Source organism: Oncorhynchus nerka, linkage group LG11 (genome assembly GCF_034236695.1).
Source record: "Oncorhynchus nerka isolate Pitt River linkage group LG11, Oner_Uvic_2.0, whole genome shotgun sequence".
NCBI classification, from domain to species: Eukaryota; Metazoa; Chordata; class Actinopteri; order Salmoniformes; family Salmonidae; genus Oncorhynchus; species Oncorhynchus nerka.
Window position 1 is genome coordinate 21,546,229 of NC_088406.1, and position 16,443 is coordinate 21,562,671.

General features: G+C 54.7%; 1 protein-coding gene across 1 annotated transcript in view; it reads right to left on the reverse strand.

The window, feature by feature from the left end:
• Positions 1 to 16,443, reverse strand: part of LOC115136599 (sodium- and chloride-dependent GABA transporter 2-like) — a 35,920-nt gene that overhangs the window by 3,303 nt on the left and 16,174 nt on the right. The window contains exons 5-10 of the mRNA XM_065024291.1: positions 1,789 to 1,921; positions 1,381 to 1,619; positions 1,146 to 1,270; positions 931 to 1,043; positions 705 to 842; positions 230 to 332 (exon numbers count right to left, since the gene is read on the reverse strand). Of these exons, the coding sequence (XP_064880363.1) occupies positions 230 to 332; positions 705 to 842; positions 931 to 1,043; positions 1,146 to 1,270; positions 1,381 to 1,619; positions 1,789 to 1,921 (851 nt within the window). The remainder of the gene's footprint in view (positions 1 to 229; positions 333 to 704; positions 843 to 930; positions 1,044 to 1,145; positions 1,271 to 1,380; positions 1,620 to 1,788; positions 1,922 to 16,443) is intronic.

Here is a 16,443-nt window from a genome sequence, read left to right on the forward strand (position 1 = left end):
GGCAAGATTGGGTGCATGTTAATGACATTATCGAAATGTTGACATGTTGTATTGATATCAGGTTTATCATCTCAATAAGATTGATAGTGGAATGATACTGGTTTACCATTCTATAGGATTCTATGGCACTACAGTGTTTATCTTTTATATATATTTTATAAATTATATTTTTTATTCGACAGAAATCATTGACAGAAATGTATTCCAGGTTAGTTCACATCAGCCTCACCAAATATCCATCCCATGGCCAGGGACTCGAACACAGAGAGGAAGAGCAAACAGGTTCCGTTACAGGCATAGTAGTCAAACAGCTGGAACACATACATCCCACCCTGAGGACAGGAGGAGAGAGGTGTGACTAGGACAAACACTCTCTTTAAGTAGATCACAGAGATCTGGAACACATACATCCCACCCTGGGGACAGGAGGAGAGAGGTGTGACTAGGACAAACACTCTCTTTAAGTAGATCACAGAGATCTGGAACACATACATCCCACCCTGAGGACAGGAGGAGAGAGGTGTGACTGGGACAAACACTCTCTTTAAGTAGATCACAGAGATCTGGAACACATACATCCCACCCTGGGGACAGGAGGAGAGAGGTGTGACTGGGACAAACACTCTCTTTAAGTAGATCACAGAGCTCTGGAACACAATTCCTGGCATTTCTCTCTCTCTCTCTACCCTCTCTTTCTCTCATACCTCTGTGACCATGATGAGTTGGAAGAAGAAGCAGGTGAGACAGAAGAAGAGGAGGAAGAGCTCCCTGCGCCCAGTCCTCCGCAACACCGTGGGAAACAGGTCTGATACTGACGTCATCACCACCTCCATGGCAACAAACTGGATGGGGGAGGAATACAGAACGCCTTTAAACTTTAGAGATGAATGTGTGAACTATTGTGTGTGGACTGTGTAGATAATAGCTAACCTGTGTATCCAGACCCAGTAGAATGATCATGATGAAGAAACAAGCAGCCCACATCTGAGGCAGGGGCATCATGGCTACTGCCTGGGGGTACGCTATGAACGCCAGCCCAGGACCTGAGAGAACCCAGTTTAAAATACAATGTATTTGTTTCACTTCATTTCATCCAAGTGTCCAACTGTCCTGAAAATAACAATAAAAACTCATTTGTGCAGTACCTGACTCCGCCACCTCCTCAATGGGGACGCCCTGTTCATGAGCCATGAACCCCAGGACTGAGAAAACTGCGAACCCAGCAACCACGCTGGTGCCGCTGTTCAGCAAGCACAGCCACAGGCAGTCTCTGAAACATACACAGACACAACATTCGGCACACACAGTGCCACCACACACAGTGTCAACACACACAGTCACCACACACAGTGTCAGCGCACACAGAGGATAAGGACTCACTTGTAGCAGTTGTTGTTGTAGGTATTGTAGGAGCCCAGCACGGTTAAGGAGCCCACTCCCACACTGTAGGAGAAGAAGATCTGGGAGCCAGCCTCCATCCACACCTGGGGGTCAGAGAGCCTGTCTGGTTCAGGGTAGAGGTAGAACAGGACCCCCTGCAGGGCCCCTGGCAGAGTCAGGCCTCTGATCAGTAGTACCAGCAGCATCGCGTAGGGGAAGGTAGCAGTGAAATATACAACCTAGAGAGAGAGCGTGTGTATGGATGGAGATAGGGAGAGGGTGTAAACTCACAAAGACAGAAAGCCATGAGAGAAAAAGGATAAGAGATTGTACTGTTTCAATACTAAACAGAACATACGCTGTGTGTGTATGCATATGTGCTGTGCATAAACACACACACACACACACCTTGCCTGTTGACTTGACCCCTTTCCAGATGCAGAAGTAGCAGATGACCCACATGACGATGAGACAGAGCAGCACCTCCCACCTGACACTGCCCACCTCCTCTATGCCCCCCGAGATGGCCAGCACACGACGCCTAGATGGATAGAGGGGAGAGACACAAAGGGGAGAGACAGAGAGAGGGGAGAGAAAGAGAGAGGAGGGAAACAGAGAGAGGGGAGAGACCGAGAGGGGAGAGACAGAGAGAGGGGAGAGACAGAGAGGGGAGAAACAGAGAGAGGGGAGAAACAGAGAGAGGGGAGAGACACAAAGGGGAGAGACAGAGAGAGGGGAGAAACAGAGAGGGGAGAGACAAAGGGGGGAGAGAGAGAAAGGGGAGAGACACAGAGAGGGGAGAGACAGAGAGAGGGGAGAGACAGAGAGGGAGAGAGAGAGGGGAGAGAGACAGAGAGAGGGGAGAGACAGAGAGAGAGGGAGAGACAGAGAGGGGAGAGAGAGAGAGAGGGAGAGAGACAGAAAGGGGAGAGACAGAGGAGGGGAGAAACAGAGAGAGGAGAGACAGAAAGGGGAGAGACAGAGAGAGGGGAGAGACAGAGAGGGGAGAGACAGAGAGGGAGAAACAGAGACAGGGAGAGAGAGAGAGGGGAGAAACAGAGAGGGAGAGAGACAGAGAGAGAGGGGAGAGACAGAGAGAGGGGAGAAACAGAAAGGGGGAGAAACAGAGAGAGGGAGAAAGAGAGAGGGGAGAGACAGAGAGAGAGGGGAGAGACAGAGAGAGGGGAGAAACAGAGAGGGGAGAGACAGAGAGAGGGGAGAGACAGAGAGGGGAGAGACAGAAAGAGGGGAGAGACAGAGAGGGGAGAGACAGAGAGAGGGAGAAACAGAGAGAGGGGAGAGACAGAGAGGGGAGAGACAGAGAGGGGAGAGACAGAGAGAGGGGAGAGACAGAGAGAGGAGAGAGACAGAGAGAGGGGAGAAACAGAAAGGGGAGAGACAGAGAGGGGAGAAACAGAGGGAGAGACAGAGAGAGGAGAGAGACAGAGAGATGGGAGAAACAGAGAGGGGAGAGACAGAGAGAGGGGAGAGACAGAGAGGGGAGAGACAGAGAGAGGGGAGAACAGAGAGGGGAGAGACAGAGAGAGGGGAGAGACAGAGAGAGGGGAGAAACAGAAAGGGGAGAGACAGAGAGGGGAGAGACAGAAAGGGGAGAGACAGAGAGGGGAGAAACAGGGGAGAGACAGAGAGAGGGGAGAGACAGAGAGAGGGAGAGACAGAGAGGGGAGAAACAGAAAGGGCAGAGACAGAGAGAGGGGAGAGACAGAAAGGGGAGAGACAGAGAGAGGGGAGAAACAGAGAGGGGAGAGACAGAGAGGGGAGAGACAGAGAGAGGGGAGAGACAGAGAGAGGGGAGAAACAGAAAGGGCAGAGACAGAGAGAGGGGAGAGACAGAGAGAGGGGAGAAACAGAAAGGGCAGAGACAGAGAGAGGGGAGAGACAGAAAGGGGAGAGACAGAGAGGGGAGAAACAGAGAGGGGAGAGACAGAGAGGGGAGAGACAGAGAGAGGGGAGAGACAGAGAGAGGGGAGAGACAGAGAGAGGGGAGAAACAGAAAGGGCAGAGACAGAGAGAGGGGAGAGACAGAAAGGGGAGAGACAGAGAGAGGGGAGAGACAGAGAGGGGAGAGACAGAAAGGGGAGAAACAGAGAGAGGGGAGAAACAGAGAGAGGGGAGAAACAGAGAGGGGAGAGACAGAAAGGGGAGAAACAGAGAGAGGGGAGAAACAGAGAGAGGGGAGAAACAGAAAGGGGAGAGACAGAGAGAGGGGAGAGACAGAGAGGGGAGAGACAGAAAGGGGAGAAACAGAGAGAGGGGAGAAACAGAGAGAGGGGAGAAACAGAAAGGGGAGAGACAGAGAGAGGGGAGAGACAGAGAGAGGGGAGAAACAGAGAGAGGGGAGAAACAGAAAGGGGAGAGACAGAGAGAGGGGAGAAACAGAGAGGGGATAGACAGAGAGAGGGGAGAGACAGAGAGTGGAGAGACAGAAAGGGGAGAGACAGAGAGGGGAGAAACAGAGAGGGGGAGAGAGAGGGAGAGACAGAGAGGGGAGAGACAGAGAGAGGGAGAGAACAGAGAGGGGAGAAACAGAAAGGGCAGAGACAGAGAGGGGGAGAGACAGAAAGGGGAGAGACAGAGAGGGGAGAGACACAGAGAGGGGAGAGACAGAGAGAGAGGGGAGAGACAGAGAGAGGGGAGAGACAGAGAGGGAGAGACAGAGAGGGAGAAACAGAAAGGGCAGAGACAGAGAGGGGAGAGACAGAAAGGGAGAGACAGAGAGAGGGGAGAAACAGAGAGGGGAGAGACAGAGAGGGGAGAGACAGAGAGAGGGGAGAGACAGAGAGAGGGGAGAGACAGAGAGAGGGAGAAACAGAAAGGGCAGAGACAGAGAGAGGGAGAGACAGAAAGGGAGAGACAGAGAGAGGGGAGAGACAGAGAGGGGAGAGACAGAAAGGGAGAAACAGAGAGGGAGAAACAGAGAGGGGAGAAACAGAGAGGGGAGAGACAGAAAGGGAGAAACAGAGAGAGGGAGAAACAGAGAGGGGAGAAACAGAAAGGGGAGAGACAGAGAGAGGGGAGAGACAGAGAGGGGAGAGACAGAAAGGGGAGAAACAGAGAGAGGGGAGAAACAGAGAGAGGGGAGAAACAGAAAGGGGAGAGACAGAGAGAGGGGAGAGACAGAAAGGGGAGAGACAGAGAGAGGGGAGAAACAGAAAGGGGAGAAAGACAGAGAGGGGAGAGACAGAGAGGGGAGAGACAGAAAGGGGAGAGAGACAGAGAGGGGAGAGACAGAGAGAGGAGAGAAACAGAGAGAGGGGAGAAACAGAAAGGGGAGAGACAGAGAGAGGGGAGAGACAGAGAGAGGGGAGAGACAGAGAGAGGGGAGAAACAGAGGGGGGAGAGACAGAGAGAGGGGAGAAACAGAAAGGGGAGAGACAGAGAGGGAGAAACAGAGAGGGGGGAGAGACAGAGAGAGGGGAGAGACAGAAGAGGGAGAAACAGGAGGGGAGAAACAGAAGGGAGAACCAGAGAGGGGAGAAACAGAGAGGGGAGAGACAGAGAGGGAGAAACAGAGAGGGGAGAAACAGAGAGAGGGAGAAACAGAAGGGGAGAGACAGAGAGAGGGGAGAAACAGAGAGGGGATAGACAGAGAGAGGGAGAGACAGAGAGTGGAGAGACAGAAAGGGGAGAGACAGAGAGGGGAGAAACAGAGAGGGGAGAGACAGAGAGGGGAGAGACAGAGAGAGGGGAGAGACAGAGAGAGGGGAGAAACAGAAAGGGCAGAGACAGAGAGGGGAGAGACAGAAAGGGGAGAGACAGAGAGGGGAGAAACAGAGAGGGAGAGACAGAGAGGGGAGAGACAGAGAGGGGAGAGACAGAGAGGGGAGAAACAGAAAGGGCAGAGACAGAGAGAGGGGAGAGACAGAGAGAGGGGAGAAACAGAAAGGGCAGAGACAGAGAGAGGGGAGAGACAGAAAGGGGAGAGACAGAGAGGGGAGAAACAGAGAGGGGAGAGACAGAGAGGGGAGAGACAGAGAGAGGGGAGAGACAGAGAGAGGGGAGAGACAGAGAGAGGGGAGAAACAGAAAGGGCAGAGACAGAGAGAGGGGAGAGACAGAAAGGGGAGAGACAGAGAGAGGGGAGAGACAGAGAGGGGAGAGACAGAAAGGGAGAAACAGAGAGAGGGGAGAAACAGAGAGGGGAGAAACAGAGAGGGGAGAGACAGAAAGGGGAGAAACAGAGGGGAGAGACAGAGAGAGGGGAGAAACAGAAAGGGGAGAGACAGAGAGAGGGGAGAGACAGAGAGGGAGAGACAGAAAGGGGAGAAACAGAGAGAGGGGAGAAACAGAGAGAGGGGAGAAACAGAAAGGGGAGAGACAGAGAGAGGGGAGAGACAGAGAGAGGGAGAAACAGAGAGAGGGGAGAAACAGAAAGGGGAGAGACAGAGAGAGGGAGAAACAGAGAGGGGATAGACAGAGAGAGGGGAGAGACAGAGAGTGGAGAGACAGAAGGGGAGAGACAGAGAGAGAAACAGAGAGACAGAGAGGGAGAAGACAGAGAGGGGAGAGACAGAGAGAGGGAGAAACAGAAAGGGCAGAGACAGAGAGGGGAGAGACAGAAAGGGAGAGACAGAGAGGGGAGACAGAGAGGGGAGAGACAGAGAGGGGAGAGACAGAGAAAGGGAGAGACAGAGAGAGGGGAGAAGGGCAGAGACAGAGAGAGGGGAGAGACAGAGAGAGGGGAGAAACAGAAAGGGCAGAGACAGAGAGGGGAGAGACAGGGAGAGACAGAGGGAGAAACAGGGAGAGACAGAGAGGGGAGAGACAGAGAGAGGGGAGAGACAGAGAGAGAGACAGAGAGGGGAGAAACAGAAAGGGCAGAGACAGAGAGAGGGGAGAGACAGAAAGGGAGAGACAGAGGGGAGAGACAGAGGGGAGAGACAGAAAGGGGAGAAACAGAGAGAGGGGAGAAACAGAGAGAGGGGAGAAACAGAGAGGGGAGAGACAGAAAGGGGAGAAACAGAGAGAGGGGAGAAACAGAGAGAGGGGAGAAACAGAAAGGGAGAGACAGAGAGAGGGGAGAGACAGAGGGGGAGAGACAGAAAGGGGAGAACAGAGAGGGGAGAGACAGAGAGAGGAGAAACAGAAAGGGCAGAGACAGAGAGAGGGGAGAGACAGAAAGGGGAGAGACAGAGAGAGGGGAGAAACAGAGAGGGAGAGACAGAGAGGGAGAGACAGAGAGAGGGAGAGACAGAGAGGAGAAACAGAAAGGGCAGAGACAGAGAGAGGGGAGAGACAGAGAGAGGGGAGAAACAGAAAGGGCAGAGACAGAGAGAGGAGAGACAGAAAGGGGAGAGGAGAGAGGGGAGAAACAGAGAGGGGAGAGACAGAGGGGAGAGACAGAGGGAGAGACAGAGAGAGGGGAGAGACAGAGAGGGGAGAAACAGAAAGGGCAGAGACAGAGAGGGAGAGACAGAGGGGAGAGACAGAAGAGGGGAGAGACAGAGAGGGAGAGACAGAGGGAGAAACAGAGAGAGGGGAGAAACAGAGAGAGGGAGAAACAGAGAGGGAGAGACAGAAAGGGGAGAGACAGAGAGGGAGAAACAGAGAGAGGGGAGAGACAGAGAGGGAGAGACAGAGAGGGAGAGACAGAAAGGGGAGAAACAGAGAGAGGGGAGAAACAGAGAGAGGGAGAAACAGAAAGGGAGAGACAGAGAGAGGGGAGAGACAGAAAGGGGAGAGACAGAGAGAGGGGAGAAACAGAAAGGGGAGAAAGACAGAGAGGGAGAGACAGAGAGGGAGAGACAGAAAGGGGAGAGAGACAGAGAGGGGAGAGACAGAGAGAGGAGAGAAACAGAGAGAGGGGAGAAACAGAAAGGGAGAGACAGAGAGGGAGAGACAGAGAGGGAGAGACAGAGAGAGGGAGAGACAGAGAGAGGGGAGAAACAGAGGGGGAGAGACAGAGAGGGGAGAAACAGAAAGGAGAGACAGAGAGAGGGGAGAAACAGAGAGGGGAGAGACAGAGAGAGGGGAGAGACAGAGAGAGGGAGAAACAGAGAGAGGGGAGAAACAGAGAGGGAGAAACAGAGAGAGGGGAGAAACAGAGGGGAGAGACAGAGAGAGGGAGAAACAGAGAGGGAGAAACAGAGAGGGGGAGAAACAGAAAGGGAGAGACAGAGAGAGGGGAGAAACAGAGAGGGGATAGACAGAGAGAGGGAGAGACAGAGAGTGGAGAGACAGAAAGAGGGGAGAGACAGAGAGGGGAGAGACAGAGAGGGGAGAAACAGAGAGGGGAGAGACAGAGAGAGGGGAGAGACAGAGAGGGGAGAGACAGAGAGGGAGAGACAGAGAGAGGGGAGAAACAGAGAGGGAGAGACAGAGAGAGGGAGAACACAGAGAGATGGGAGAAACAGAGAGGGGGAGACAGAAAGGGGAGAGACAGAGAGAGGAGAGACAGAGAGGGGAGAGACAGAGGGGAGAGACAGAGAGAGGGGAGAGACAGAGAGGGGAGAAACAGAAGAGGGAGAGAGACAGAGAGAGGGAGAGACAGAGAGGGAGAGACAGAGAGGAGAACAGAGAGGGAGAGACAGAGAGAGGGAGAGACAGAGAGAGGGGAGAGACAGAGAGGGGAGAAACAGAGAGGGAGAGACAGAGAGGGGGAGAGACAGAAAGGGGAGAGACAGAGAGAGGGGAGAAACAGAGAGGGAGAGACAGAGAGAGGGGAGAGACAGAGGGGGGGAGAGACAGAGAGGGAGAGACAGAGAGAGGGAGAGAGACAGAGAGAGGGGGAGAAACAGAAAGGGGGAGAGACAGAGAGGGAGAGACAGAGAGGGGAGAGACAGAAAGGGGGAGAAACAGAGAGGGGAGAAACAGAGAGAGGGGAGAAACAGAAAGGGGAGAACAGAAGGGGAGAGACAGAGAGAGGGGAGAGACAGAGAGGGGAGAGACAGAAAGGGGAGAAACAGAGAGAGGGAAACAGAAAGGGAGAGACAGAGAGAGGGGAGAGACAGAAAGGGGAGAGACAGAGAGAGGGGAGAGACAGAGAGAGGGAGAGACAGAGAGAGGGAGAAACAGAGAGAGGGGAGAGACAGAGAGAGGGAAGAGACAGAGAGGGAGAGAGACAGAGAGGGGAGAGACAGAGAGAGGGAAGAGACAGAGAGGGAGAGACAGAGAGGGAGAGACAGAGAGGGGAGAGACAGAGGGGAGAGACAGAGAGAGGGGAGAAACAGAAAGGGGAGAGACAGAGAGGGGAGAGACAGAGAGGGAGAGACAGAGAGGGAGAGACAGAGAGAGAGGAGAGACAGAGAGGGGAGAGACAGAGAGGGAGAGACAGAGAGGGTAGAGACAGAGAGAGAGGGAGAGACAGAGAGAGAGGAGAGAGACAGAGAGAGGAGAGAGACAGAGAGAGGAGAGAGACAGAGAGGGGAGAGACAGAGAGGGGAGAGACAGAGAGGGGAGAGACAGAGAGAGGGGAGAGACAGAGAGGGAGAAACAGAGAGAGAGAGAGAGAGAGAGAGGGAGAGACAGAGAGAGGGGAGAGACAGAGGGAGAGACAGAGAGAGGAGATAGACAGAGAGGGGAGAGACAGAGAGAGGGGAGAAACAGAAAGGGGAGAGACAGAGAGGGAGAGACAGAGAGGGGGGGAGAGACAGAGAGAGGGAGAGAGACAGAGAGGGGAGAGACAGAGGGGAGAAACAGAGAGGGGGAGAGAGAGAGGAGAGACAGAGAGAGGGGAGAGACAGAGAGGGGGAGAGACAGAGAGAGGGAGATACAGAGAGGGGAGAAACAGAGAGGGAGAAACAGAGAGAGGGGAGAAACAGAGAGAGGGAGAGGGAGAGACAGAGAGGGAGAGACAGAGAGGGAGAGACAGAGAGAGGGAGAGACAGAGAGGGGAGAAACAGAGAGGGGGAGAGACAGAGAGGAGAGAGAGAGAGAGGGAGACAGAGAGAGGGAGAGACAGAGAGAGGGGAGAGACAGACAGTGGAGAGAGAGATACAGGGAGAGACACAGAGGGAGAGAGATACAGGGAGTGACAGAGAGGTGAGAGACAGAGAGAGGTGAGAGACAGAGAGGGAGAGAGACAGAGATAGGGAGAGAGACAGAGGGGAGAGAGACAGAGAGGAGAGAGACAGAGAGAGGGAGAGACAGAGAGAGGAGAGAGACAGAGAGAGAGGAGAGACAGAGGGAGAGACAGAGAGGGAGAGACAGAGAGAGGGAGAGACAGAGAGGAGAGACAGAGAGGGAGAAACAGAAAGGGGAGAGACAGAGAGGGAGAGACAGAGAGGGGAGAGGGAGAGACAGAGAGAGAGGGAGAGACAGAGAGAGGGAGAGACAGACAGGGGAGAGACAGAGAGAGGGGAGAAACAGAGAGAGGGGAGAGACAGAGAGGGGGAGTGACAGAGAGGGGAGAGACAGAGAGAGGGAGAGACAGAGAGAGGGGAGAGACAGAGAGAGGAGGACAGAGAGAGGGGAGAAACAGAGAGGGGAGAGACAGAGAGAGGAGAGAGACAGAGAGAGGGGGAGAGACAGAGAGAGGGAGAAGACAGAGAGGAGAGAGGGGAGAGACAGAGGGGAGAGACAGAGAGGGAGAGACAGAGAGAGGGGAGAGACAGAGAGAGGGGAGAGACAGAGAGAGGGGAGAGACAGAGAGAGAGGGAGAGACAGAGAGAGAGGGGAGAGACACAGAGAGAGGGGAGAGACAGAGGGGAGAGACAGAGAGGGGAGAGACAGAGAGGGAGAGACAGAGAGGGAGAGAGACAGAGAGAGGAGAGAGACAGAGAGAGGGGAGAGACACAGAGGTGAGAGACACAGAGGTGAGAGACAGAGAGAGGGAGAGACACAGAGAGGGAGAGACAGAGAGAGGGAGAGACACAGAGAGGGGAGAGACAGAGAGAGGGGAGAAACAGAAAGGGAGAGACAGAGGGGGAGAGACAGAGAGAGGGAGAGACAGAGGGGAGAGACAGAGAGGGAGAGACAGAGAGAGAGAGACAGAGAGAGGAGAGACAGAGAGGGAGAGACAGAGAGAGGGGAGAGACAGAGAGAGAGAGACAGAGAGAGGAGAGACAGAGGGGAGAGACAGAGAGAGGGGAGAAACAGAAAGGGGAGAGAGACAGAGGAGAGACAGAGAGGGAGAGGAGAAACAGAGAAGGGAGAGACAGAGAGAGGGAGAGACAGAGAGGGGAGAGACAGAGAGGGAGAAACAGAGAGAGGGAGAGACAGAGAGAGGGAGTGACAGAGAGAAAGGGAGAGACAGAGAGGGGAGAGACAGAGAGAGGGGAGAGACAGAGAGAGGGAGAGACAGAGAGGGAGAAACAGAGAGAGGAGAGAGAGAGAGGGAGAGACGAGAGAGGGAGAGACAGAGAGAGGAGAGAGACCGAGAGAGGAGAGAGGGGAGAGACAGAGAGGGAGAGACAGAGAGGAGAGACAGAGAGAGGGAGAGACAGAGAGAGGGGAGAGACAGAGAGAGGGAGAGAGACAGAGAGAGGAGAGAGACAGAGAGAGAGGGGAGAGACACAGAGAGGGGGAGAGACACAGAGGTGAGAGACAGAGAGGGAGAGACAGAGAGGGGGAGAGACAGAGATAGGAGAGAGACAGAGAGAGAGGAGAGAGACAGAGAGAGGGGGAGACACAGAGGTGAGAGACACAGAGGTGAGAGACAGAGAGAGGGAGAGACACAGAGAGGGGAGAGACAGAGAGAGGGGAGAGACACAGAGAGAGGGAGAGACAGAGAGAGGGAGAAACAGAAAGAGGGAGAGACAGAGAGAGGGAGAGACAGAGAGAGGAGAGAGACAGAGAGAGGGGAGAGACAGAGAGGGAGAAACAGAGAGAGAGGAGAGACAGAGAGGGGAGAGACAGAGAGGAGAGACAGAGAGAGGGGAGAGACAGAGGGGAGAGACAGAGAGAGGGAGAGACAGAGAGGGAGAGACAGAGAGGGAGAAACAGAAAGGGAGAGACAGAGAGGGGAGAGACAGAGAGGGAGAGGTGAGAGACAGAGAGAGAGGAGAGAGACAGAGAGAGGAGAGAGAGACAGAGAGGGGAGAGACAGAGAGGGAGAAACAGAGAGAGGGGAGAGACAGAGGGAGTGACAGAGAGGGAGAGACAGAGAGGGGAGAGACAGAGAGAGGGGAGAGACAGAGAGGGAGAGACAGAGAGAGGGAGAAACAGAGAGAGGGGAGAGACAGAGAGAGGAGAGAGACCGAGAGAGGGAGACAGAGAGAGGAGAGAGACCGAGAGAGGGGGAGAGAGGGGAGAGACAGAGAGGGAGAGACAGAGAGGGAGAGACAGAGAGAGGGGAGAGACAGAGAGAGGGAGAGACAGAGAGAGGGGAGAGACAGAGAGAGGGAGAGACCGAGAGAGGGGAGAGACACAGCGGGGAGAGATACAGGGAGAGACAGAGGGGAGAGATACAGGGAGTGACAGAGAGGTGAGAGACAGAGAGAGGAGAGACAGAGAGGGGAGAGAGACAGAGATAGAGAGAGACAGAGATAGGAGAGAGACAGAGAGGAGAGAGACAGAGAGGGAGAGACAGAGAGAGAGGGAGAGACACAGAGGTGAGAGACAGAGAGGAGAGACAGAGATAGGAGAGAGACAGAGAGAGAGGAGAGAGACAGAGAGAGGAGAGACACAGAGGTGAGAGACACAGAGGTGAGAGACACAGAGAGAGGGGAGAGACACAGAGAGGGGAGAGACAGAGAGAGGGGAGAGACACAGAGAGAGGGGAGAGACAGAGAGAGGGAGAGACAGAGAGAGAGGAGAGAGACAGAGAGAGGGGAGAGACAGAGAGGGGAGAGACAGAGAGAGAGGAGAGACAGAGGGGAGAGAGAGAGAGAGGAGAGACAGAGAGGAGGGAGAGACAGAGAGGGGAGAGACAGAGAGAGGGAGAGACAGAGAGGGAGAGACAGAGAGAGGGAGAAACAGAAAGGGGAGAGACAGAGAGGGAGAGACAGAGAGGGGAGAGGTGAGAGACAGAGAGAGAGGAGAGAGAGACAGAGAGAGAGGAGAGAGACAGAGAGGAGAGAGACAGAGAGAGGGGAGAGACAGAGAGAGGGGAGAGACAGAGAGAGGGAGAGACAGAGAGGAGAGACAGAGAGAGGGGGAGAGACAGAGAGGGAGAAACAGAGGGGAGAAACAGAGAGGGGAGAAACAGAGAGAGAGAGAGAGGGAGAGACAGAGGGAGGAGAGACAGAGAGGGGAGAGACAGAGAGGGGAGAGACAGAGAGAGACAGAGAGAGGGAGAAACAGAGAGAGGGGAGAGACAGAGAGGGAGAGACAGAGAGAGGAGAGAGACCGAGAGAGGAGAGACAGAGAGAGGAGAGAGACCGAGAGAGGGAGAGACAGCGGGGAGAGATAGGGGAGAGACACAGAGGGAGAGGGGGAGTGACAGAGGTGAGAGACAGAGAGAGGTGAGAGACAGAAAGGGAGAGAGACAGAGATAGGAGAGAGACAGAGATAGAGAGAGACAGAGAGAGGGGAGAGACAGAGAGAGAGGAGAGAGACAGAGAGAGGGAGAGACACAGAGGTGAGAGACAGAGGGAGAGACAGAGAGGGAGAGACAGAGAGAGGAGAGAGACAGAGAGAGAGGAGAGAGACAGAGAGAGGGGAGAGACACAGAGGTGAGAGACAGAGAGGGGAGAGACAGAGAGAGGGGAGAGACACAGAGAGGGGAGAGACAGAGAGAGGGGAGAGACAGAGAGAGGGGAGAGACAGAGAGAGGGGAGAGACAGAGAGAGGGGAGAAACAGAAAGAGGGGAGAGACAGAGAGGGGAGAGACAGAGAGAGGGAGAAACAGAGAGAGGGGAGAGACAGAGATAGGAGAGAGACAGAGAGAGGGGAGAAACAGAGAGAGGGGAGAAACAGAAAGGGAGAGACAGAGAGGGAGAGAGGGAGAGACAGAGAGAGGGAGAAACAGAAAGGGGAGAGACAGAGAGAGACAGAGAGACGGGGAGAGACAGAGAGAGGGGAGAAACAGAAAGGGGAGAGACAGAGAGAGGGGAGAGACAGAGAGAGGGGAGAAACAGAGAGAGGGAGAAACAGAGAGAGGGGAGAAACAGAAAGGGAGAGACAGAGAGGGGGAGAGACAGAGAGAGGGGAGAGACAGAAAGGGAGAGACAGAGAGGGAGGAGAGACAGAGAGAGGGGAGAAACAGAGAGGGAGAGACAGAGAGAGGGAGAGACAGAGGGAGAGACAGAGAGAGGAGAGAGACCGAGAGAGGGGAGAGACACAGCGGGGAGAGATACAGGGGAGAGACACAGAGGGGAGAGACAGAGATAGAGGAGAGAGACAGAGAGAGAGGGGAGAGACACAGAGGGAGAGACAGAGAGAGGGGAGAGACAGAGAGAGGGGAGAGACAGAGAGGGGAGAAACAGAAAGGGGAGAGACAGAGAGAGGGAGAGACAGAGGGAGAAACAGAGGGGAGAGACAGAGAGGGGAGAGACAGAGAGAGGGGAGATACAGAGAGAGGAGAGACAGAGAGAGGAGAAACAGAAAGGGCAGAGACAGAGAGAGGGAGAGACAGAAAGGGGAGAGACAGAGAGAGGGGAGAAACAGAGAGGGGAGAGACAGAGAGAGGGTGAGAAACAGAGAGGGGAGAGACAGAGAGGGGAGAGACAGAGAGAGGGAGAGACAGAGAGAGGGGAGAGACGGGGGAGAGACAGAGAGAGGGGAGAAACAGAAAGGGGAGAGACAGAGAGGGGAGAGACAGAGAGAGGAGAGAAAACAGAGAGGGGAGAAACAGAGAGAGGGGAGAAACAGAAAGGGAGAGACAGAGAGAGGGGAGAGACAGAGAGAGGGGAGAAACAGAGAGAGGGAGAGACAGAGAGGGGAGAGACAGAGAGAGGGAGAGAGACCGAGAGAGGGAGAGACACAGCGGGAGAGATACAGGGAGAGACACAGAGGGGAGAGACAGAGATAGAGGAGAGACAGAGAGAGAGGAGAGAGACAGAGAGAGGGAGAGACACAGAGGGAGAGACAGAGAGGGGAGAGACAGAGAGAGGAGAGACAGAGAGAGGGGAGAAACAGAAAGGGAGAGACAGAGAGAGGGGAGAGACAGAGAGGGGAGAAACAGAGAGGGGAGAGACAGAGAGAGGGGAGAGACAGAGAGAGGGGAGAGACAGAGAGAGGGGAGAAACAGAAAGGGCAGAGACAGAGAGAGGGGAGAGACAGAAAGGGGAGAGACAGAGAGGGGGAGAAACAGAGAGGGAGAGACAGAGAGAGGGTGAGAAACAGAGAGGGAGAGACAGAGAGGGAGAGACAGAGAGAGGGAGAGACAGAAAGGGGAGAGACAGAGAGGGGAGAGACAGAGAGGAGAGACAGAAAGGGAGAAACAGAGAGAGGGGAGAAACAGAGAGAGGGAGAAACAGAGAGGGGAGAGACAGAGAGAGGGGAGAGACAGAGAGGGGAGAGACAGAAAGGGGAGAAACAGAGAGAGGGGAGAAACAGAAAGGGGAGAGACAGAGAGAGGGGAGAGACAGAAAGGGGAGAGACAGAGAGAGGAGAGACAGAGAGAGGGGAGAGACAGAGAGAGAGGGGAAACAGAGAGAGGGGAGAGACAGAGAGAGGGAAGAGACAGAGAGGGGAGAGAGACAGAGAGAGGGGAGAGACAGAGAGAGGGAAGAGACAGAGAGGGGAGAGACAGAGAGGGGAGAGACAGAGAGAGGGGAGAGACAGAGAGGGGAGAGACAGAGAGAGGGGAGAAACAGAAAGGGGAGAGACAGAGAGGGGGGAGAAACAGAAAGGGGAGAGACAGAGAGGGGAGAGACAGAGAGAGAGGAGGGAGAGACAGAGGGGAGAGACAGAGAGGAGAGACAGAGGGAGAGACAGAGAGAGGGTAGAGACAGAGAGAGAGGAGAGAGACAGAGAGAGAGGAGAGAGACAGAGAGGAGAGAGACAGAGAGGGAGAGACAGAGAGAGGAGAGACAGAGAGAGGGGAGAGACAGAGAGAGGGGAGAAACAGAAAGGGGAGAGACAGAGAGAGGGGAGAGACGGGGGAGAGACAGAGAGGGGAGAAACAGAAAGGGGAGAGACAGAGAGAGGGAGAGACAGAGAGAGGGGAGAAACAGAGAGAGGGAGAAACAGAGAGAGGGGAGAAACAGAAAGGGGAGAGACAGAGAGAGGGGAGAAACAGAGAGAGGGGAGAAACAGAGAGAGGGGAGAGACAGAGAGGGGGAGAGACAGAGAGAGGAGAGAGACCGAGAGAGGGGAGAGACACAGAGGGAGAGACACAGAGGGAGAGACAGAGATAGAGGAGAGAGACAGAGAGAGAGGAGAGACACAGAGGGAGAGACAGAGAGGGGAGAGACACAGAGAGGGAGAGACAGAGAGAGGGGAGAAACAGAAAGGGGAGAGACAGAGAGAGGGGAGAGACAGAGAGGGGAGAAACAGAGAGGGGAGAGACAGAGAGGGGAGAGACAGAGAGAGGGGAGATACAGAGAGAGGGGAGAGACAGAGAGAGGGGAGAAACAGAAAGGGCAGAGACAGAGAGAGGGGAGAGACAGAAAGGGGAGAGACAGAGAGAGGGGAGAAACAGAGAGGGGAGAGACAGAGAGAGGGTGAGAAACAGAGAGGGGAGAGACAGAGAGGGGAGAGACAGAGAGAGGGGAGAGACAGAGAGAGGGGAGAGACGGGGAGAGACAGAGAGAGGGGAGAAACAGAAAGGGGAGAGACAGAGAGAGGGGAGAGACAGAGAGAGGGGAGAAACAGAGAGAGGGGAGAAACAGAGAGAGGGGAGAAACAGAAAGGGAGAGACAGAGAGAGGAGAGACAGAGAGAGGGGAGAAACAGAGAGAGGGAGAGACAGAGAGGGAGAGACAGAGAGAGAGAGAGACCGAGAGAGGGAGAGACACGGGGGAGAGATACAGGGAGAGACACAGAGGGGAGAGACAGAGATAGAGGAGAGAGACAGAGAGAGAGGAGAGAGACAGAGAGAGGGAGAGACACAGAGGGGAGAGACAGAGAGGGGAGAGACAGAGAGAGGGGAGAGACAGAGAGAGGGGAGAAACAGAAAGGGAGAGACAGAGAGAGGGAGAGACAGAGGGAGAAACAGAGAGGAGAGACAGAGAGAGAGGGAGATACAGAGAGAGGGGAGAGACAGAGAGGGAGAAACAGAA